The 23018-nt window shown below is 45.5% G+C and overlaps 1 protein-coding gene across 2 annotated transcripts in view; it reads left to right on the top strand.

Moving 5' to 3' along the window:
- LOC138663295 (oocyte zinc finger protein XlCOF6-like) overlaps window positions 1-23018 on the top strand; it is a 62810-nt gene that overhangs the window by 5583 nt on the left and 34209 nt on the right. Inside the window, exons 2-6 of one of the 2 annotated variants that reach the window (XM_069749475.1) lie at window positions 4304-4453; window positions 4583-4762; window positions 4846-4969; window positions 5942-6039; window positions 7793-7883. In XM_069749475.1, coding sequence (XP_069605576.1) covers window positions 4382-4453; window positions 4583-4762; window positions 4846-4969; window positions 5942-6039; window positions 7793-7883 — 565 coding nt within the window. In that variant the 5' untranslated portion in view covers window positions 4304-4381. Of the gene's footprint in view, window positions 1-4303; window positions 4454-4582; window positions 4763-4845; window positions 4970-5941; window positions 6040-7792; window positions 7884-23018 lie in introns of those variants that run through there. The other variant, XM_069749474.1, reaches the window with a different exon arrangement.

Below are 23018 nucleotides of genomic sequence, written 5' to 3'. Positions count from 1 at the left end.
AGATGCCCCAAACAATATGCTACCACTAGATAATAAATCCTCACTTATCCCCATTGTTGATGCCATATGGTGCCCTTTTCTTGAATCCCATGCACAGAATTATGTTCCTACGGTACATCAATTCACATTTGCGTGTTTTCAAGTAATATATGAAAGTCTATGAGAAATTACTAAAAAACTATCATATCCAGAAAAAAAAACACGTTACTTGGAGATATTGACTTCAAATATCTCCTGTCGTTGTTGTTGTTCTTACAAACAAAAATCATTTCTAAAAGTATAAAAGCCTCAAACTTCTGTGTGTGAATCAGACCTGAGATCTAACGTGATAGAAGATTACAGTGCGGGGAAGACGGGAAACCTTCATATAGACGGTCGATGGTGATGGAGTCAGTGACGGACTCTGGACAAATATGTTTCTAGAGCCGTAGTACAGAGGCGTAGCTAGAGCTTTTGCCGCCCGGGGCTGTTCCCGAGCTTGGCGCCCCCCCACCCCCCAGCAGGAATAAGACCTCAGATGTAGAACTTTAATTGTTTAGTCGGTGAATGTTACCATCACATGATCGGGACTGCAAAAAAAAAAAAACAAGTTCTGCTTACCTGACCGCGCTCCTGCTCTCTCCACGCAGCTGAAACGTGCACTCGCCGGCGACTGACAATGATGTCAGACGCCGGCGACATGCACACTGGGACTGACGTCAGCTGCCAGCCTCAGATTGGCTGGCGGCTGTTAACCATTGACGTGCGGGCGCGGGCCCGCACGTCAATAGCGTTAAACAGCTGCGGCACCGGCCGCGGCCCGGTGACCCACCCCCAGGGCTGGCTCCAGGTTTTTGAGGGCCCCGGGCAAAAGAGTCTCAGTGGGTCCCCCCTTTAACACATACCACGATTCATGATGCCCAGATACGACAGAGAAATCTAGGGATAGTACAATGCCAGATTTCACTTCTAACATGAGTGACAGTTATTGCAAATTCTACAGTGTATATATACAGGATAGGAGGAGTGGTACTGTGCAGTGTATATATACAGGACAGGATAGGAGAGGTACTGTGCAGTGTATATATACAGGATAGGAGGAGTGGTACTGTGCAGTGTATATATACAGGATAGGAGGAGTGGTACTGTGCAGTGTATATATACAGGATAGGAGGAGAGGTACTGTGCGGTGTATATATACAGGGGAGTGATGGTACTGTGCAGTGTATATATACAGGATAGGAGGAGTGGTACTGTGCAGTGTATATATACAGGACAGGAGGAGTGGTACTGTGCAGTGTATATATAGAGGGGAGTGGTACTGTGCAGTGTATATATACAGGGCAGTGGTACTGTGCAGTGTATATATACAGGATAGGAGGAGTGGTACTGTGCAGTGTATATATACAGGAGGAGTGGTACTGTGCAGTGTATATATACAGGGGAGTGATGGTACTGTGCAGTGTATATATACAGGGCAGTGGTACAGTGCAGTGTATATATACAGGGCAGTGGTACTGTGCAGTGTGTATATACAGGGCAGTGGTACTGTGCAGTGTATATATACAGGGCAGTGGTACTGTGCAGTGTATATATACAGGAGGAGTGGTACTGTGCAGTGTATATATACAGGGGAGTGGTATTGTGCAGTATATATACAGGGCAGTGGTACTGTGCAGTGTATATATACAGGGCAGTGGTACTGTGCAGTGTATATATACAGGGCAGTGGTACTGTGCAGTGTATATATACAGGGCAGTGGTACTGTGCAGTATATATACAGGGCAGTGGTACTGTGCAGTGTATATATACAGGGCAGTGGTACTGTGCAGTGTATATATACAGGGCAGTGGTACTGTGCAGTGTATATATACAGGGCAGTGGTACTGTGCAGTGTATATATACAGGGCAGTGGTACAGTGCAGTGTATATATAGAGGGCAGTGGTACTGTGCAGTGTATATATACAGGGCAGTGGTACTGTGCAGTGTATATATACAGGAGGAGTGGTACTGTGCAGTGTATATATACAGGGGAGTGATGGTACTGTGCAGTGTATATATATAGGGCAGTGGTACTGTGCAGTGTATATATACAGGGCAGTGGTACAGTGCAGTGTATATATACAGGGCAGTGGTACTGTGCAGTGTATATATACAGGGCAGTGGTACTGTGCAGTGTATATATACAGGAGGAGTGGTACTGTGCAGTGTATATATACAGGGGAGTGATGGTACTGTGCAGTGTATATATATACAGGGCAGTGGTACAGTGCAGTGTATATATACAGGGCAGTGGTACTGTGCAGTGTATATATACAGGGCAGTGGTACTGTGCAGTGTATATATACAGGGCAGTGGTACTGTGCAGTGTATATATACAGGAGGAGTGGTACTGTGCAGTGTATATATACAGGAGGAGTGGTACTGTGCAGTGTATATATACAGGAGGAGTGGTACTGTGCAGTGTATATATACAGGGCAGTGGTACAGTGCAGTGTATATATACAGGGCAGTGGTACTGTGCAGTGTATATATACAGGGCAGTGGTACTGTGCAGTGTATATATACAGGGCAGTGGTACTGTGCAGTGTATACATACAGGAGGAGTGGTACTGTGCAGTGTATATATACAGGAGGAGTGGTACTGTGCAGTGTATATATACAGGAGGAGTGGTACTGTGCAGTGTATATATACAGGGCAGTGGTACTGTGCAGTGTATATATACAGGGCAGTGGTACTGTGCAGTGTATATAGACAGGAGGAGTGGTACTGTGCAGTGTATATAGACAGGAGGAGTGGTACTGTGCAGTGTATATAGACAGGAGGAGTGGTACTGTGCAGTGTATATATACAGGAGGAGTGGTACTGTGCAGTGTATATATACAGGGCAGTGGTACAGTGCAGTGTATATATACAGGGCAGTGGTACAGTGCAGTGTATATATACAGGGCAGTGGTACTGTGCAGTGTATATATACAGGGCACTGGTACTGTGCAGTGTATATATACAGGGCACTGGTACTGTGCAGTGTATATATACAGGGGAGTGATGGTACTGTGCAGTGTATATATTTCAGCAGCCGCCCAGGCCCCCAGCACCTGTCCTGTATATATATTATATATACTGTCATGCAGGCTGTACAGATACAGTATATACATATACAGGACAGGTGCTGGGGGCCTGGGCGGCTGCTGAAGTATATAATATACAGTATATCAGCTGTGGCCGCCCCAGGTCACCCAGACTGTCAGAAAGAATACAAAGATACATCGCACTCACTCAGGGCGGCAAGGCTTGCCAAGGAGCTCCTCCGGAATCTGCCTGTCCGGATGTAAGTTCAGCAGCCAGCGGGGCGGGCGGGAGAGCAGAGCAGGAGAACGTGCTCTCTCCGCCCACAAACAATGTCACGCTGGCTGCGTTCTTAACCCCGATGTGCCTGCACTGCCTGGCCCTGCACTGACTGAAAAGATGCTTGTGCCAGCACGGCTAGATGTCCGCCGCCCGCATTGTGCCGCCCGGGGCGGCCCGCCCCCCTCCCCCGCACCCCCCTTCCTACGCCACTGCCGTAGTAGAAGATGAAGATGTCGTCCTCATCATGAAGTAGTTATTTCTCCTGTCCCGTGTAATGAATATCTCCTGCAGTATTGCTAATGCCGATTCCAGTGTCGGTAAATGAGACGAGAATTAGCGTTATGGAAGATGAATCTATGAGGAACGTATTCAGCTGCCGACTCCGAGGAAGAAACTGCTTGTTGTCTGTGGCCTAAATATATAGGTTTTATTAGTAGATGTAAAGAAGAAAATTAAATACTGCAAAAAAACAAAAATACCATTGCTGCTTGGGTCACCGCCAGTCTCTGTATTTCCTTCTCAGTCCTAACTATCTTGTGATTCTTACAGCCAATCATAATAAGTCAAATGACAGCGCCTCAAACACTGGTGAAAAGCAAGTCTTGCTTTTCACCATTGTTTGAGGCGCTGTCATTTGACGTATTATGATGGAATGTACTCTGGGATGGACTCCCTGGTTATGACGTGCACCGCTTGTCTTAATAGACTTGGAAATTTTTTCGGGGTGCGGTTTAACCCTTCATATTTTGATATCCTACAGCAAATCAGTCACCGAAGCAGTGAGTAACATAGCCAGTGATTGGGAGCATGGAGGAAATGTTATTCAACGTATGTTCTAGTCCATACAAGACTAGAGAATGCAACATCTACACGTTCTATCTCCTGATATGTTTCTCATTATTATTTCCAGTAATTGTATTATTACACAGGATTTTTATGATGTTACATCGGCTCATCTTCTTCTCATTCAGGTCTCTACAATATCGGATCCTCTCAGTGAAGATCTTCTATATAAGAGAATTTTCCTGATTTACCCATCAAGGGTGGATATGGACAGAGACAAGATGGCGGAGAGGATATTACACCTCACCCTAGAGATCCTCTTCCGGCTTACTGGAGAGGTGAGAGATTCTGATGACGTCACATTTCATCATTCTTTTCTATGGGAATAACAGATGGACAGAACTGGAGAGGTGAGGACTCTGGAAATGTCTGTAGTGAGATTTATTAATGTGTCTCTCCATAACCAGGATTACACAGTAGTGAAGAAGACCTCTAGTGAGCGCTGTCAGGACCCTGTGTCTGAGGGATGGGGAAGACCCCTGAGCCCAATCACGGGGCCTCCACCTCACCCCCTGATACATGAGGACATCAATGACCAGAAGATCCTAGAACTCACCTACAAGATGATTGAGCTGCTGACTGGAGAGGTGACACTGCTGGGAATGCTGGGACATTATACAGTAATGCTATGAAGGGATCGGAGGGATAAATGTATCATTGTATGTGTCAGGTTCCTATAAGGTGTCAGGGTGTCGCTGTCTATTTCTCCATGGCGGAATGGGAGTATTTAGAAGAACACAGAGATCTGTACAAGGACGTCATAATGGAGGTTCCCCAGCCCCTCACATCACCAGGTAATAGAAAAGACTAAATACAAACAACACACCAAATAAACCCAGACTCATAATAGAACAGTGGCCAGAAAACATATCTCGGCTCACTTCACAAGCTACTCCCCCTATATTACGATATACATATAGGAGGACAACGGGAGTTTTTAGAAAAAGATACATATTTATTAGAAAACTAGTAAAAAAAATTAACACAATTAAAAAACACCAATGAAACATACCAGAGGGACATACATGTAGATATATATAAAGTGTGGACCAAATGTAACCATACTCAAAATATGATACAAATAAGATCCTAAATCTCCTAAGCGACCCCCAGGAGCGGAGAAAAATACCTCCTAATGGCAAAACAACCTACACATCCCACGTCCTGCAAGTATAGCCACTGTGGCTGTGTGCATGTGGGAAGGTAATGAATGCAATAAAGGGAGACACATCCTACCGCAAACCAATCCAGGGGGCATCTTCATGTGGTAAGATCCTTGGTTTATGTGGGGTCCCAGGAGAGATTTCTACAGTGATTTTTGGTGTTAGACACATATGGTTCCCTGGGACACACTTTATCTCCACCATTGTTTGCGGTAGGATGTGTCTCCCTTTATTGCATTCATTACCTTCCCACATGCACACAGCCACAGTGGCTATACTTGCAGGACATGGGGTGTGTAGGTTGTTTTGCCATTAGGAGGTATTTTTCTCCGCTCCTGGGGGTCGCTTAGGAGATTTAGGATCTTATTTGTGTCATATTTTGAGTATGGTTACATTTGGTCCACACTTTATAGATATATATCTACATGTATGTCCCTCTAGTATGTTTCATTGGTGTTTTTTAATTGTGTTAATTTTTTTTTTACTAGTTTTCTAATAAATATGTATCTTTTTCTAAAAACTCCCGTTGTCCTCCTATATGTATAAATACAAACAACCTATAAATATCTGTATGAATTAATTCCCAGTATGTGTTTCCTCTAGTTCTGTCCAATAAGAGGACAACACCAGAGAGATGTCCCCGTCCTCTTCTCCCAAAGGACTGTAAACAAGAAGATCCCAATGTTCCTCAGGATCATCAGGTAGATGGAGAGAAGGTGTCATGAGATCTCCCCTATGATGTGTAGACGGCTGTGAAGGTCTTGTGCTCAGTCTTGTGTTATCCACCACAACCTAAAAACTCATTTGTTCAGACTGGCCTACCACCTCAATGCATTAACCTAACGATCCCTGTGTGGCCTATTTATAAAAAAAGCCAAACAATCAGGTTCCTCGCATCATGTTCTCATTCACTTTATGCAGTTAATAGCCCTCTGTGTCTGTACTGCTACATACTTAGGCAGTTAACTGGTTCATGCAGCTTTACATGAACACCCGAGCCTTACACTATGGCCGGTCTGAATAACTAAAGCAATTGTTACCATCCACCTCTCGTGTCTCCCCTTTTCCTCATAGTTTGTAAGCTTGCGAGCAGGGCCCTCATTCCTCCTGGTATCTGTTTTGAACTGTATTTCTGTTATGCTGTAATGTCTATTGTCTGTACAAGTCCCCTCTATAATTTGTAAAGCGCTGCGGAATATGTTGGCGCTATATAAATAAAAATTATTATTATTATTATTATTATTATCCACCAGTATTATATGTTTTATAGTGATGAGCGAATATACTCGTTACTCGAGATTTCTAGATCATGCTTGGGGGTCCTCTGATTTTTTTTTTAGTGCTCGGAGATTTAGTTTTTATTGCCGCAGCTGACTGATTTACATCTGTTTGCCAGCATAAGTACATGTGGGGATTCCATAGCAACCAGGCAACCCCCACATGTACTTATGCAGGCTAACAGATGTAAATCATCCATCTGCGGCAATAAAAACTAAAAGTCTGAGCACTAAAAGTACTCGGAGGACCCCTGAGCATGGTCAAGAAATCTCGAGTAACGCGCATATTCGCTCATCACTAGTGTTGAGCGATACCGTCCGATACTTGAAAGTATCAGTATCGGATAGTATCGGCAGATACCTGAAAAATATCGGATATCGCCGATACCGATTTCCGATACCAATACAAGTCAATGGGACACCAAGTATCGGAAGGTATTCTGATGGTTCCCAGGGTCTGAAGGAGAGGAAACTCTCCTTCAGGCCCTGGGATCCATAGGGATGTGTAAAATAAAGAATTAAAATAAAAAATATTGATATATTCACCTCTCCGGCGGCCCCTGGACATCACGCTGGTAACCGGCAGGCTTCTTTGTTTAAAATGAGCGCCTTTAGGACCTGCGAATGACGTCGCGGCTTCTGATTGGTCGCGTGCCGCTCATGTGACCGCCACGCGACCAATCAGAAGCCGCGACGTCATTCGCAGGTCCTTAATTCCTAGAATTAGGAGTTTAGTGAATGAGAATGACGTCACGGCCTCTGATTGGTCGCGTGGCGGTCACATGAGCGGCACGCGACCAATCAGAAGCTGCGACGTCATTCGCAGGTCCTAAAGGCGCTCATTTTAAACAAAGAAGCCTGCCGGTTACCAGCGTGATGTCCAGGGGCCGCCGGAGAGGTGAATATATCAATATTTTTTATTTTAATTCTTTATTTTACACATCCCTATGGAACCGATACCGATACCCGATACCACAAAAGTATCGGATCTCGGTATCGGAATTCCGATACCGCAAGTATCGGCCGATACCCGATACTTGCGGTATCGGAATGCTCAACACTACTCATCACTAATGTGTTATACTTGTGTAATGAGAACGGTGGAGATGGCAGGATTAGAGCTAATCTTAGATGTCACTTCTCCATCTGTCTGTGACTTTTACAATATTTGTTTCAGGGTGAAGATCTGACCCATATTAATACTACAGAGACATATGTGAGGGGTGATGAGTGGTGTAAAGAGGAGATACCTACATATGACTACCCAGGTGAGTAGTGACCACTAAATGCAGAGAAGTCACAGATTCTTCTCAGTCACCGATTGTGGCTGCTTTATCGGTGGTGTAGTGCGGCCGTATCACAATCGTGTGATCACCATTTTGCCTCTACACCACAACATTCTCCTCCATCCAAAACTGTTCAAATAGCAAAAGTAAAAAAAAAAAAAAGTAAAAAAAAAGTGAAAAAAAATAAAAACAATATAAAAGTTTAAATCACCCCCTTTCGCCCCATTCAAAATAAATCAATAAAAAAAATCAAACCTACACATATTTGGTATCGCCGTGTTCAGAATCGCCCGATCTATCAATAAAAAAAAAGCATTAATCTGATCGCTAAACAGCGTAGCGAGAAAAACATCCGAAATGCCAGAATTACGTTTTTGTGGTTGCTGCGACATTGCATTAAAATGCAATAACGGGTGATCAAAAGAACGTATCTGCACTGAAATGGTATCATTAAAAACGCTAGCTTGGCACATAAAAAATAAGCCCTCAACCGACCCCAGATCATGAAAAATGGAGATGCTACGGGCATTGGAAAATGGCACAATTTTTTTTTTTTTTTTAGCAAAGTTTGGATTTTTTTTTTCACCATTTAGATAAAAAATAACCTAGTCATATTAGGTGTCTATGAACTCTTAATGACCTGGAGAATCATTATGGCGGGTCAGTTTTAGCATTTAGTGAACCTAGCCAAAAAGCTAAACAAAAAACATGTGAGGGGCTGCACTTTTTTTGCAATTTCACCGCACCTGGAATTTTTTTCCCGTTTTCTAGTACACGACATGCTAAAACCAATGATGTTGTTCAAAAGTACAACTTGTTTCGCAAAAAATATGCCATATTGATGGAGAAATAAAAAAGTTATTACTCTGGGAAGGAGGGGAGCGAAAAACGAACACGGAAAAACGGAAAATCCCAAAGTCATGAATGGTTTAAAAGCCCTTTTCTATAGAACTTTTAGCCTGGAAGATCCACCTACCCCCTGAAATTAGGAGACCCTGACCGTAACCTGCCCAGGTCTGTAAACTACTACGCCAAATGACAGCGTATGTAGAATGTGCTGACAAGTTAGAAAATAACTTGAAGAAAATATTATGATGGGCCTGTCAGAGAAAGTGGAGGGTAATGATGATCTTGGCTTCTTAGATTCCTGATATCTTATTGAATTAATCTACCTTCTCCCCTTCTGTGCTGCTGAATATGCTCATATGGTCCCTACATGACCAGGTCCAGTCTTTCTGGTCAAACTTCACTTTTATAATCAACAACAATAAATGTGCAGTGAGACCAAGCAAAAAGCTAGATCGCAGTCCTCTGTTCTGTCCTGATGCTAATGCACACTGTCCTAAAAAAGTAGATGACTATGAACTACGCAGTTCCAACCACAAGCGCTATATACTCCTCATACATCTGGATCCGAGTCCTCACTAGACTCTGAATATGCAAGGTCTTCCTGAATCCACTCCTGGTTCAATAAGATAATATTCGTGTGTGACATGATCTTGCCACCTTGGCATATACCATCTAGAGCCTAATATATATACCCAGCTTTTGAACAATCCATGAGGATGTGTTACTATATGACAAGAGTACTCTCTGTGCCTATACTGGTGAACTGAACATAGACACTTTTCACACAGCATGTGGTGCACACATGGGAAGCATTTGTCTGAAATTTCAATCACATCCATACACACAGTACTTGTGTACTTTCTCCCCACATTTTATCGAAAATGCTCTAGTGCCAATGGACAAAAACATAAATCACATCTATCTGTGGAATTATTATTATTTATTTATATAGCACCATTGATTCCATGGTGCTGTACATGAGAAGGGGTTACATACAAATTACAGATATCACTTACAGTAAGCAAACTAACGATTACAGACTGATACAGAGAGATGAGGACCCTGCCCTTGCGGGCTTACATTCTACAGGCTGATGGGGAAAGAGACAATAGGTTGAGGGTTGCAGGAGCTCCGGTGTTGGTGAGGCGGTAACTTCGATAGTGGTGTGGAGGCAGCGGGGTCATTGCAGGTTGTAGGCTTTCCTGAAGAGGTGAGTTTTCAGGTTCCATCTGAAGGATCCGAATGTGGTTGATAGTCAGACGTGTTGGGGCAAAGGATTCCAGAGGATAGGGGATACTCGGGAGAAGTCTTGGAGGCGGTTGGGTGAGGATCGCATAAGTGTGGAGGAGAGAAGGAGGTCTTGGGAGGACCAGAGATTACGTGAGGGAAGATATCGGGATATTAGCTCAGAGATATGTGGAGGAGACAGGTTATGGATGGCTTTGTAGTTCAGTATTAGTAATTTGAACTGGATACGCTGAGGGAATGGGAGCCAGTGAAGAGATTTGCAGAGGAGTAGCGAGGAGAGAGATGAATTAGTCGGGCAGCAGAGTTAAGGATGGACTGGAGAGGTGCAAGGATGTTAGCAGGGAGGCGACAGAAAAGGATGTTGCAGTAGTCGAGGCGGGAAATGATGAGGGCATGCACAAGCATTTTAGTAGATTGAGGGTTGAGGAAAGGGCGGATTCTGGAGATATTTTTGAGCTGCAGGTGACAGGAGGTGGAAAGAGCTTGGATGAGCGGTTTGAAGGACAGGGTAGACTTAAGGGTTACTCCGAGGCAGCGGACTTCCGGTACGGGGGAAAGCATGATGTCGTTAATTGCAATAGGTAGGTCAGTTAAGGAAGATCTTTGAGATGGAGGAAAGATGATGAGTTCAGATTTGTTCACACTGAGTTTGAGGAAGCGAGAGGAGAAGAAGGAGGATATGGCTGATAGACACTCCGGGATTCTGGACAGCAGGGAGGTGACGTCTGGGCCAGAAAGGTAGATCTGAGTGTCATCAGTAGGGTTGAGCGACTTTTAGTTTTTTAGGGTCGAGTCGGGTTTCGCGAAACCCGACTATCTCAAAAGTCGAGTCGAGTGGAATCGGCCGATTATCGCAAAAAGTCGGGAATCGACCGAAACACGATACTCAATGCAAGTCAATGAGGGAGCATAGTCGGCAGTGAGTGGAGGCCAGGAAAACATGTACAGTGCCCATTTTAATGGCAAAAAACATACATTCTTGTTACTGAAGCTTGTCAATCTAAATTTACCTTATAATAATAGTAAGGCATTGGAAATTGGGGGTCATTTGGCTAAAGTTGTGGGGGGTAGGGCTGGTTCAAGTATTTAGTGGGCCCAGGAAATGTGGACCACGTCACGGCAGTGGAGCAGGGAGAGGTAAGTATTTCAACTTTGCAAGTGCTGTGATCCTTAGCAAGCAGGGGGGGCCCACTCGTTGGCATTGGCACTGGCACAGGGCCCCTCAAAGTACCGCCGTGTGTTTGCACGGCGGGTGCGCCTCCCACCGGCAGCTACAATTTTGCGTACTATGAGGGGCCCTGTGCCAGTGACGCCGCCAACGAGTATTCCTCCCCCCACCTGATGAAGGAACCTGCAATTTCATCTGCACCGTCCTCTTTGTCCCCGTGTAAGGTGGTATGGTATGCGGGAAGGGGAACCTGACTTTCAGCAGGGTCACAATCTTGCTGTGTAGCGTGCACGGGGAATGTTGCATTATGGGTCAATGTACCAGCAGACTCATCTATCACTGGCTGGGCAATGGGCAGGATGAGGAGGAAACACAGATATAGGCCCAGAGAATAAAGTGGGCTAAATGCAGTTCAAAATTGGTAACAGGACTAACGAGGGGGCATTGCTTTATTCAGTGGAGGACAACTGTAATGAGAGGCTGACACAGAGAGTAGGCCCAAATCAGTAAGTAGTCTAAATGCAGTTCAAAATTGGCAACAGTAGTAAACAGGCGGCACAGCTTTGTTCAGTGGAGGAGAACAGCAAGGAGCGGCAGACACCGATAGTAGGCCCCAACCCAACTAGTAGGCCAAATGCAGTCTAACATTAACAACAACTTAACGAGAGCCTGAAAATGGAAGTTCAGGACAGGAAACCAGGAGAACAGCAAGGAGCGGCAGACACTGTTAGTAGGTCCCAACCCAACTAGTAGGCCAAATGCAGTTGTTCCATTTAACAACTATTTAACAAGAGCCTGAAGATAGAAGCTCAGGAAAGGCAACCAGGAGAACACCTTGGAGTGGCAGACACTGTTAGTAGGCCCCAACCAAACTAGTAGGCCCACTGCAGTTTTAAAATTCCGATAGGCTGAAAACCTGATAATTGCAGGTCATTTTTTGTAAAGAGGACAGCTGTATTGAGTGGCGCAGCCAGACACTACAAGTAGGCCTTACACCACAAAGTTGGCTTGACGCAGGTTTAAAAAAGGTTACATGGGTACACGGTCTGCATTGGTGTGCTCAGTGGAGGACAATTGGAAGGAGGGACCGCATAAAGACTTAGTAGGCCTAAAATAACAAAATAGGCTCTATGCAGCTTCGATTATGTGGCAACCTGGAGAACACCTTGGAGCGGCAGACACCGTCCCTACGACCCAGACCCAACTTGTAGGCCTAATGCTGTGTTGTTTCAACAACTACTTAACGAGAGCATGAAGATAGAAGCTAGGGAGAGGCAACCTGGAGAACACCTTGGAGCGGCAGACACCGTCTCTACAACCCAGACCCAACTTGTAGGCCTAATGCAGTGTTGTTTCAACAACTACTTAACGAGAGCATGAAAATTGAAGCTATGGAGAGGCAACCTGGAGAACACCTTGGAGCGGCATACACCGTCTCTACAACCCAGACCCAACTTGTAGGCCTAATGCAGTGTTGTTTCAACAACTACTTAACGAGAGCATGAAGATTGAAGCTATGGAGAGGCAACCTGGAGAACACCTTGGAGCGGCAGACACCGTCTCTACGACCCAGACCCAACTTGTAGGCCTAATGCAGTGTTGTTTCAACAACTACTTAACGAGAGCATGAAGATTGAAGCTATGGAGAGGCAACCTGGAGAACACCTTGGAGCGGCAGACAATCTTAGTAGGCCCCAACCAAACTAGTAGCCCCACTGCAGTTGTTCGATTAAAAAACTATTTAAGACGAGCCTGAAGATTGAAGCTCAGGAAAGGCAACCAGGAGAACACCTTGGAGCGGCAGACACCGTCTCTACAACCCAGACCAAATTTGTAGGCCTAATGCAGTGTTTTTTCAACAACTACTTAACAAGAGCTTCAAGCTAGAAGCGAGGGAGAGGCAACAGAGAGAACACCTTGGAGCGGAAGACTCAGTTTGTAGACCACGACGAAACTTGTGGCCCCAATGCCGTTTTATAATTCTGACAAGCTGAAAATCCACCTTTTTTGGTATTATTTTTAGAGGAGGACAGCTGTATTAAGTGGCGCAGACAGACACGGCTAGTAGGCCTTACACCACAAAGTTGGCTCACTGCAGGATGACAAAAAGTTATATGGGTACACGGTCGGCATTGGTGTGCTCAGCGGAGGACAAATGGAAGGAGGGACCACAGACAGACTTAGTAGGCCTAAAATAAAAAAATTAGGCTCAAAGCAGTTTGAATTATCTTGCAGAGGTACACAGGCAGCATTGGTGTGGTCAGCGGAGGACGATTGGAAGGAGGAACCGCAGACAGACTTAGTAGGCCTAAAATTAAAAAAATTAGGCTCAAAGCTGTTTGAATTATCTTGCAGAGGTACACAGGCAGCATTGGTGTGGTCAGCGGAGGACGATTGGAAGGAGTGTCTGACACAGTTAGTAGTCTCCAAAAATAAATAGATGTTAATGTCTCGCAAAACAACAAAACCAAAAAACAAAAGGGTGGCATACTTAGGTACAGGGGTGGGCTCTTCTGCTGAGTTTCAGACATAGTAATTTGGCGCTAAGTATTTACTGGTGTCAATATAGGACACTGACCCTGACTATTTTAACGAGCATCATACATGTCAACAAATTGGTATTGTCAGTGCCAGGCATTGAAGGATGTCAGCGCATAGACTAAACATTGGTGGAGCTGTGAGAGATAATTTTGCAAGTGGGAGAGCACTGTTTGAGCTGGGGGGGAAACTCTCTTGTGGCCGGCGGTACAGGCCCAGGGCCCCTCATGTTACAACGGTGTGTCTGACGTTGGGTGCGCACCACCACCGCCAGAGACACTTTATTGTACTATGAGGGACCCAGTTGCAGTGCCGTCAACCAAAAGCGGGCACACCCACCTCTTCAGACAAATGGCACTCTCACGGGTGCTTGCGCCAAGTGGCGCGACCACGGCCCCGTGGGGGGAGTTAGCCCATTTAGGGAGGTGTCAACAAGTTGTATGCTGGACAAACAGCTGCTGCAAATTAAGAGATAGGAACAGTCAGTAAGACGAGTCCACGAGCAAGACCTTTTTATAGGAAAGCTAGGTGTCAGCCGGGAAAGGTGGGGCAAAATAATTCGAAATCCATGAGTAGTTCATTTTAATGAAGGTTAGATCATCAACATTTTGGGTAGCCAGACGAGTCCTTTTTTCTGTCAATATTGAACCAGCAGCACTGAATACTCTTTCTGATAACACACTAGCTGCTGGGCAAGCAAGCTCCTGCAATGCATATTCTGCCAATTCAAGCCAGGTGTCTAATTTTGATGCCCAGTAATCAAATGGGAATGACGGTTGAGGGAGAACATCGATAAGGGATGAAAAATAGTTAGTAACCATGCTGGACAAATGTTGTCTCCTGTCACTCTGAATTGATGCTGCAGTACCTGTCCTGTCTGCTTTCATTGCGAAATCACTCCACAACCTGGTCAGAAAACCCCTCTGTCCAACGCCACTTCTGATTTGTGCACCTCTAACACCTCTGCCCTGTTGCCCCCAGCAGCTCGTGTGAGAACCATCACCGGCGCTGTGTGCTGGGAATGCATGAATCAAACGGTCTACAAGAGTTGCTTGTTTGGTTGCTAATATTTGTTCGAGGTTCTCATGTGGCATGATATTTTGCAATTTGCCTTTATAGCGAGGATCAAGGAGGCAGGCCAACCAGTAATCGTCATCGCTCATCATTTTAATAATGCGTGGGTTCCTTTTGAGGATACGTAAGGCATAATCCGCCATGTGTGCCAAAGTTCCAGTTGTCAAATCTGCGGTTGTGCTGGGTTGAGGGGCAGTTTCAGGCAAATCTACGTCACTTGTCTCCCTAAAAAAAACAGAACCCGGCCTTGCAACACCACCAGTTGCTATTGGCCCCGGAGAAGCTTCCTCATTCAAAAAATACTCATCCCCATCATCCCCCTCGTCCTCCTCTTCGCCCGCTACCTCGTCCTGTAGACTTCCCTGACCAGACAATGGCTGACTGTCATCAAGGCTTCCCTCTTCCTCGGCTGCAGACGCCTGCTCCTTTATGTGCGTCAAACTTTGCATCAGCAGATGCATTAGGGGGATGCTCATGCTTATTATGGCGTTGTCTGCACTAACCAGCCGTGTGCATTCCTCAAAACACTGAAGGACTTGACACAGGTCTTGTAGCTTCGACCACTGCACACCTGACAACTCCATGTCTGCCATCCAACTGCCTGCCCATGTATGTGTATCCTCCCACAAATACATAACAGCACGCCTCTGTTCGCACAGTCTCTGAAGCATGTGCAGTGTGGAGTTCCACCTTGTTGCAACGTCGATGATTAGGCGATGCTGGGGAAGGTTCAAAGACCGCTGATAGATCTGCATATGGCTGGAGTGTACGGGCGAACGGCGGATATGCGAGCAAAGTCTGCGCACTTGGAGGAGCAGGTCGGGTAACCCCGGATAACTTTTCAGGAAGCACTGCACCACCAGGTTTAAGGTGTGAGCCAGGCAAGGAATGTGTTTCAGTTGTGAAAGGGCTATGGCAGCCATAAAATTCCTTCCGTTATCACTCACTACCTTGCCTGCCTCAAGATGTACAGTGCCCAGCCATGACTGAGTTTCTTTCTGCAAGAACTCGGACAGAACTTCCGCGGTGTGTCTGTTGTCGCCCAAACACTTCATTGCCAATACAGCCTGCTGACGCTTGCCACTAGGTGTCCCATAATGGCACACCTCGTGTGCAACAGTGGCAGCTGCGGATGGAGTGCTTGTGCGACTGCGGTCTGTGGACGAGCTCTCGCTTCTGCAGGAGGATGAGGAGGAGGAAGAGGGGGGCGAACGCCAACAGCCAACTGTTTCCTAGACCGTGGGCTAGGCAGAACTGTCCCAATATTGCTGTCCCCTGTGGACCCTGCATCCACCACATTAACCCAGTGAGCCGTGATGGACACGTAACGTCCCTGGCCATGCCTACTGGTCCATGCATCTGTTGTCAGGTGCACCTTTGTACTCACAGATTGCCTGAGTGCATGGACGATGCGGTCTTTAACATGCTGGTGGAGGGCTGGGATGGCTTTTCTCGAAAAGAAGTGTCGACTGGGTAGCTCGTAGCGTGGTTCAGCGTAGTCCATCAGGGCTTTGAAAGGTTCACTTTCAACTAACCGGTAGGGCATCATCTCTAATGAGATTAGTCTAGCGATGTGGGCGTTCAAACCCTGTGTACGCGGATGCGAGGATGAGTACTTCCTTTTCCTAACGAGAGTCTCATTTAGGGTGAGCTGGACTGGAGAGCTGCAGATCGTGGAACTAGCGGGGGTGCCGGTGGACATGGCAGACTGAGAGAGGGTTGGAGAAGGTATTCTTGCTGGTGCCCTACATGCAGTGTTTCCTACAACGAAACTGGTGATTCCCTGACAGCTTTGGCCTGGCGACGAAATCTGCACATTTGCTGCAGGTGGTGCGGGAAATGGTGGGCTTACAGTGAGGGAAGGGATGTAGCGTTGCTGACTAGCTTCATTGGCCGAGGGTGCTACAACCTTAAGGGACGTTTGGTAGTTAGTCCATTCTTGCAAATGCATGGTGGTTAAATGTCTACGCATGCAACTTGTATTTAGAATTTTAAGATTCTGACCTCTGCTTAAGGTAGTTGAACATTTTTGACAGATGACTTTGCGCTGATCATTTGGATGTTGTTTAAAAAAATGCCAGACTGCACTCTTTCTACTATCGGATACCTTTTCAGGCATTGCAGACTGAGCTTCTTTAAACGTATGTCCACGCTGTCCTACAACTGGTTTTGCAACGCATTTTTGGCCAGATACGGGCGTGGCAGATGGAACCTATTGCGATGTTGATGCCGTCTGCGGTTCCTCCTCCTCCGCTTCAGAGCTACTGCCGCCTGCACCCTGTTCCCTCAATGGCTGCCAATCGGGGTCAACAACTGGGTCATCTATGACCTCCTCTTCTATCTCATGTGCAACTTCGTCTGTGTCACCGTGTAAGCCGGTGGTATAGCGTTCGTGACGGGGCACCATAGTCTCATCAGGGTCTGCTTCTGGATCAGTACACCGCGAGGGCAATGTTGTGGTCTGAGTCAAAGGAACAGCATAGTAATCTGGCTGTGGCTGTGCATCTGTGCACTCCATATCCGATTCAACTTGTAATGGGCATGGCCTGTTAACTGTTTCACTTTCTAACCCAGGAACGGTATGTGTAAAGAGCTCCATGGAGTAACCCGTTGTGTGGCCTGACGCATCCTTCTCTGTTGTTCTTGGTGAAGAAGACAAGGAACCGACTTGTCCCTGACCGTGAACATTCACTACCGACGCGCTGCTTTTACATTTAGCAGTTTCAGAAGAGGAGGCGAATGAGCTAGAGGCTGAGTCAGCAAGGAAAGCCAAAACTTGTTCTTGCTGCTCCGGCTTTAAAAGCGGTTTTCCTACTCCCAGAAAAAGGAGCGTTCGAGGCCTTGTGTAGCCAGACGACGAACCTGGCTCAACAACTCGAGGCTTAGGTGCTATATTGCTTTTCCCACGACCACCTAATGCTCCCCCACCACTACCATCATTACCAGCTGGCATTGACCCCCCACGGCCACGACCTCTTCCAACAGACTTCCTCATTGTTTGAAAAACGTGAGCAAACTAACTGTATTTGCTAATGTAAAACCAGTTACAAGGTGAACTCTAACTTCTGTTGGATTTATATATCCCTTTATAGGTGGGTCAGACTGCAGGGAAAACCAGGCCCAATGTATAACAGTACACAGCTTCAGTGGCAGACAGATATGCCACTAACAGGACTGACGCAGATGCAGACACTAACAATTCAAATCTCCCCCTTTTTATTTTTTCTGGGAGAATATTGAAGAAATGTGGCCCACTCTCTTACAGTATATGTTCTGTGGCACAAAATTTGAGACAGGTGGTGCACACACAGGAGTGGCACTGAAGCGGAAATGCCAATCTTAATCTCCCACTATTTTTTTTTTTTCAGGGAGAATTTAAAAGGAATCTGACCCAGTATTACACACTAGGTTTAATGTGGCACACAATTTGAGACAGGTGGCACACACAGGAGTGGCACTGAAGCGGAAATGCCAATCTTAATCTCCCACTATTTTTTTTTTCAGGGAGAATTTAAAAGAAATCTGATCCAGTATTACACACTGGGTTTAATGTGGCACACAATTTAAGACAGGTGGCACACACTGGAGTGGCACTGAAGCTGAAATGCCAATCTTAATCTCCCACTATTTTTTTTTTTTTCAGGGAGAATTTAAAAGAAATCTGACCCAGTATTACACACTGGGTTTAATGTGGCACACAATTTGAGACAGGTGGCACACACAGGAGTGGCACTGAAGCGGAAATGCCAATCTTAATCTCCCACTATTTTTTTTTTCAGGGAGAATTTAAAAGAAATCTGACCCAGTATTACACACTAGGTTTAATGTGGCACACAATTTGAGACAGGTGGCACACACAGGAGTGGCACTGAAGCGGAAATGCCAATCTTAATCTCCCACTATTTTGTTTTTTTTTCAGGGAGAATTTAAAAGAAATCTGACCCGGTATTACACACTGGGTTTAATGTGGCACACAATTTGAGACAGGTGGCACACACTGGAGTGGCACTGAAGCTGAAATGCCAATCTTAATCTCCCACTATTTTTTTCAGGGAGAATTTAAAAGAAATCTGACCCAGTATTACACACTAGGTTTAATGTGGCACACAATTTGAGACAGGTGGCACACACAGGAGTGGCACTGAAGCGGAAATGCCAATCTTAATCTCCCACTATTTTGTTTTTTTTTCAGGGAGAATTTAAAAGAAATCTGACCCGGTATTACACACTGGGTTTAATGTGGCACACAATTTGAGACAGGTGGCACACACTGGAGTGGCACTGAAGCTGAAATGCCAATCTTAATCTCCCACTATTTTGTTTTTTTTTCAGGGAGAATTTAAAAGAAATCTGACCCGGTATTACACACTGGGTTTAATGTGGCACACAATTTGAGACAGGTGGCACACACAGGAGTGGCACTGAAGCGGAAATGCCAATCTTAATCTCCCACTATTTTTTTTTTCAGGGAGAATTTAAAAGAAATCTGACCCAGTATTACACACTAGGTTTAATGTGGCACACAATTTGAGACAGGTGGCACACACTGGAGTGGCACTGAAGCTGAAATGCCAATCTTAATCTCCCACTATTTTGTTTTTTTTTCAGGGAGAATTTAAAAGAAATCTGACCCGGTATTACACACTGGGTTTAATGTGGCACACAATTTGAGACAGGTGGCACACACAGGAGTGGCACTGAAGCGGAAATGCCAATCTTAATCTCCCACTATTTTTTTTTTCAGGGAGAATTTAAAAGAAATCTGACCCAGTATTACACACTAGGTTTAATGTGGCACACAATTTGAGACAGGTGGCACACACAGGAGTGGCACTGAAGCGGAAATGCCAATCTTAATCTCCCACTATTTTGTTTTTTTTTCAGGGAGAATTTAAAAGAAATCTGACCCGGTATTACACACTGGGTTTAATGTGGCACACAATTTGAGACAGGTGGCACACACTGGAGTGGCACTGAAGCTGAAATGCCAATCTTAATCTCCCACTATTTTTTTCAGGGAGAATTTAAAAGAAATCTGACCCAGTATTACACACTAGGTTTAATGTGGCACACAATTTGAGACAGGTGGCACACACTGGAGTGGCACTGAAGCTGAAATGCCAATCTTAATCTCCCACTATTTTTTTCAGGGAGAATTTAAAAGAAATCTGACCCAGTATTACACACTAGGTTTAATGTGGCACACAATTTGAGACAGGTGGCACACACTGGACTGGCACTGATACAGATTTGCCAATTTTAATCTGCACCCTTTTTTTTTTTTTTTTCTTCAGGGAGACTAGTGAATAAATCAGGGCCACTGTATTAGAGTCTATTTTCTGTGGCAGAAAGTGGCTTGAAGAGATATAACGAAACAAAAAAAAAAAGGGACTGTCCTACAATTACTATCTCCCTGCAGTAATCTCAGCAATGTATGGCAGCCAGCAATAAAAAGGAGTGGACTGCTGCACAAAAAAAGTCAACAGTGTGGACAAACAAACAAGAAAGCTGTGCAGAAAGGAAGGAGCAACAGGATTTGTGCTTTGAAAAAAGCAGTTGGTTTGCACAGCGGTGTACAAATAGCAATGCAGCTATCAGGGAACCTTCTAGGGCAGCCCAATGAGCTACAGCGCTGAGGAAAAAAAAATGTAGCCTCCACTGTCCCGGCAAACAAAAGGTGGTGTTGGACAGTGGAAATCGCTACAGCACAAGCGGTTTGGGGGTTAATGGACCCTGCCTAACGCTATCCCTGCTTCTGACGAAACGGCAGCAACCTCTCCCTATGCTTAGATCAGCAGCAGTAAGATGGAGGTCGGCGGGAACGCCCCTTTATAGCCCCTGTGACGCCGCAGAAAGCAAGCCAATCACTGCAATGCCCTTCTCTAAGATGTTGGGGACTGAGACCTATGTCATCATGCTGCCCACACTCTGCGTCCACCTTCATTGGCTGAGAAATGGCGCTTTTCGCGTCATTGAAACGCGACTTTGGCGTGAAAGTCGCGTACCGCATGGCCGACCCCACACAGGGATCGGGTCGGGTTTCATGAAACCCGACTTTGCCAAAAGTCGGCGACTTATGAAAATGACCGACCTGTTTCGCTCAACCCTAGTCATCAGCATAAAGGTGGTACTGGAATCCATGGGACTTTATGAGTTGTCCCAGGCCAAGTGTATAAATTGAGAAGAGTAGGGGTCCTAGAACAGAGCTTTGGGGGACTCTGACAGAGAGGGGTGGGATGAGGAGGTAGTGTGGGAGTGGGAGACGCTGAATGTGCGGTTGGAAAGGTACGAGGCAATCCAGGATAGGGCAAGGTCTTTGATGCCAAAGGAGGAGAGGACCTGTAGTAGGAGGCACTGGTCAACTGTGTCGAAAGCAGAGGACAGGTCTAGAAGGAGGAGTACAGAGTATTGCCCGTTAGCTTTGGATGTAAGTAGGTCGTTAGTGATTTTGGTCAGGGCTGTCTCAGTTGAATGATGGGGGCAGTAACAAGATTGTCAAAGAGCAAGTTTGATGAGAGGTAGGTTCAGAGTGGACGTGCTGCTCCAGGAGTTTGGAAGCAGATGGGAGCAGCGATATTGGGTGATAGCTGGACATAGCAGTTGGATCGAGGGTTGGCTTTTTGAGGATAGGCGTGATTGTGGCATGTTTGAAAGCAGAAGGGAAGGTACCAGAAGTTAGTGATAGGTTGAAAAGATGGGTTAGGGATGGGATAAGTGTGGTGGTGAGGTTCGGGAGGAGGTGGGATGGGGTTGAGCGCACAGGTGGTGAGGTGCGATTTGGAGAGGAGACAATTAAGCCCCCCTTTAGTGATGTTGGATAGGTAGGTTATGGGGTTTGGAATCTCTTACTTGGTTCACTATATCCTCTAATTCATTTTCTATCTGAGTACCGGGTTGCATACGAAAAAGAGCGTTTATGTTCACATATATTGTCTTCACGTGATCTTTCCCTCTTCACTACAAACTCCCACCCGGGATCTTCCTGTAAGTTTTTTTTTTTTTCCGAGTAGCAACTAACCGGAGAGTTTTATCTTGCTCACTGCTTTTAATGAGAAAGCTATTTATACACTAAGGACACATAATTTAGTCTCCATACATCATGAGCGCTGCTTAGCACCCCACAACACAGATTCAGTAATACAGGTCCTTCTCAAAAAATTAGCATATAGTATTAAATTTCATTATTTACCATAATGTAATGATTACAATTAAACTTTCATATATTATACATTCATTATCCACCAACTGAAATTTGTCAGGTCTTTTATTGTTTTAATACTGATGATTTTGGCATACAACTCCTGATAACCCAAAAAACCTGTCTCAATAAATTAGCATATCAAGAAAAGGTTCTCTAAACGACCTATTACCCTAATCTTCTGAATCAACTAATTAACTCTAAACACATGCAAAAGATACCTGAGGCTTTTATAAACTCCCTGCCTGGTTCATTACTCAAAACCCCCATCATGGGTAAGACTAGCGACCTGACAGATGTCAAGAAGGCCATCATTGACACCCTCAAGCAAGAGGGTAAGACCCAGAAAGAAATTTCTCAACAAATAGGCTGTTCCCAGAGTGCTGTATCAAGGCACCTCAATGGTAAGTCTGTTGGAAGGAAACAATGTGGCAGAAAACGCTGTACAACGAGAAGAGGAGACCGGACCCTGAGGAAGATTGTGGAGAAGGACCGATTCCAGACCTTGGGGAACCTGAGGAAGCAGTGGACTGAGTCTGGTGTGGAAACATCCAGAGCCACCGTGCACAGGCGTGTGCAGGAAATGGGCTACAGGTGCCGCATTCCCCAGGTAAAGCCACTTTTGAGCTACAGAGAAGCAGCACTGGACTGTTGCTAAGTGGTCCCAAGTACTTTTTTCTGATGAAAGCAAATTTTGCATGTCATTCGGAAATCAAGGTGCCAGAGTCTGGAGGAAGACTGGGGAGAAGGAAATGCCAAAATGCCTGAAGTCCAGTGTCAAGTACCCACAGTCAGTGATGGTGTGGGGTGCCATGTCAGCTGCTGGTGTTGGTCCACTGTGTTTCATCAAGGGCAGGGTCAATGCAGCTAGCTATCAGGAGATTTTGGAGCACTTCATGCTTCCATCGGCTGAAATGCTTTATGGAGATGAAGATTTCATTTTTCAGCACGACCTGGCACCTGCTCACAGTGCCAAAACCACTGGTAAATGGTTTACTGACCATGGTATTACTGTGCTCAATTGGCCTGCCAACTCTCCTGA

The sequence above is a fragment of the Ranitomeya imitator genome, chromosome 2, assembly GCF_032444005.1.
Source record: "Ranitomeya imitator isolate aRanImi1 chromosome 2, aRanImi1.pri, whole genome shotgun sequence".
NCBI classification, from domain to species: domain Eukaryota; kingdom Metazoa; phylum Chordata; class Amphibia; order Anura; family Dendrobatidae; genus Ranitomeya; species Ranitomeya imitator.
The sequence above is the reverse complement of the archived record's forward strand: the minus strand, read 5'-3'. Positions and strand labels throughout refer to the sequence as shown.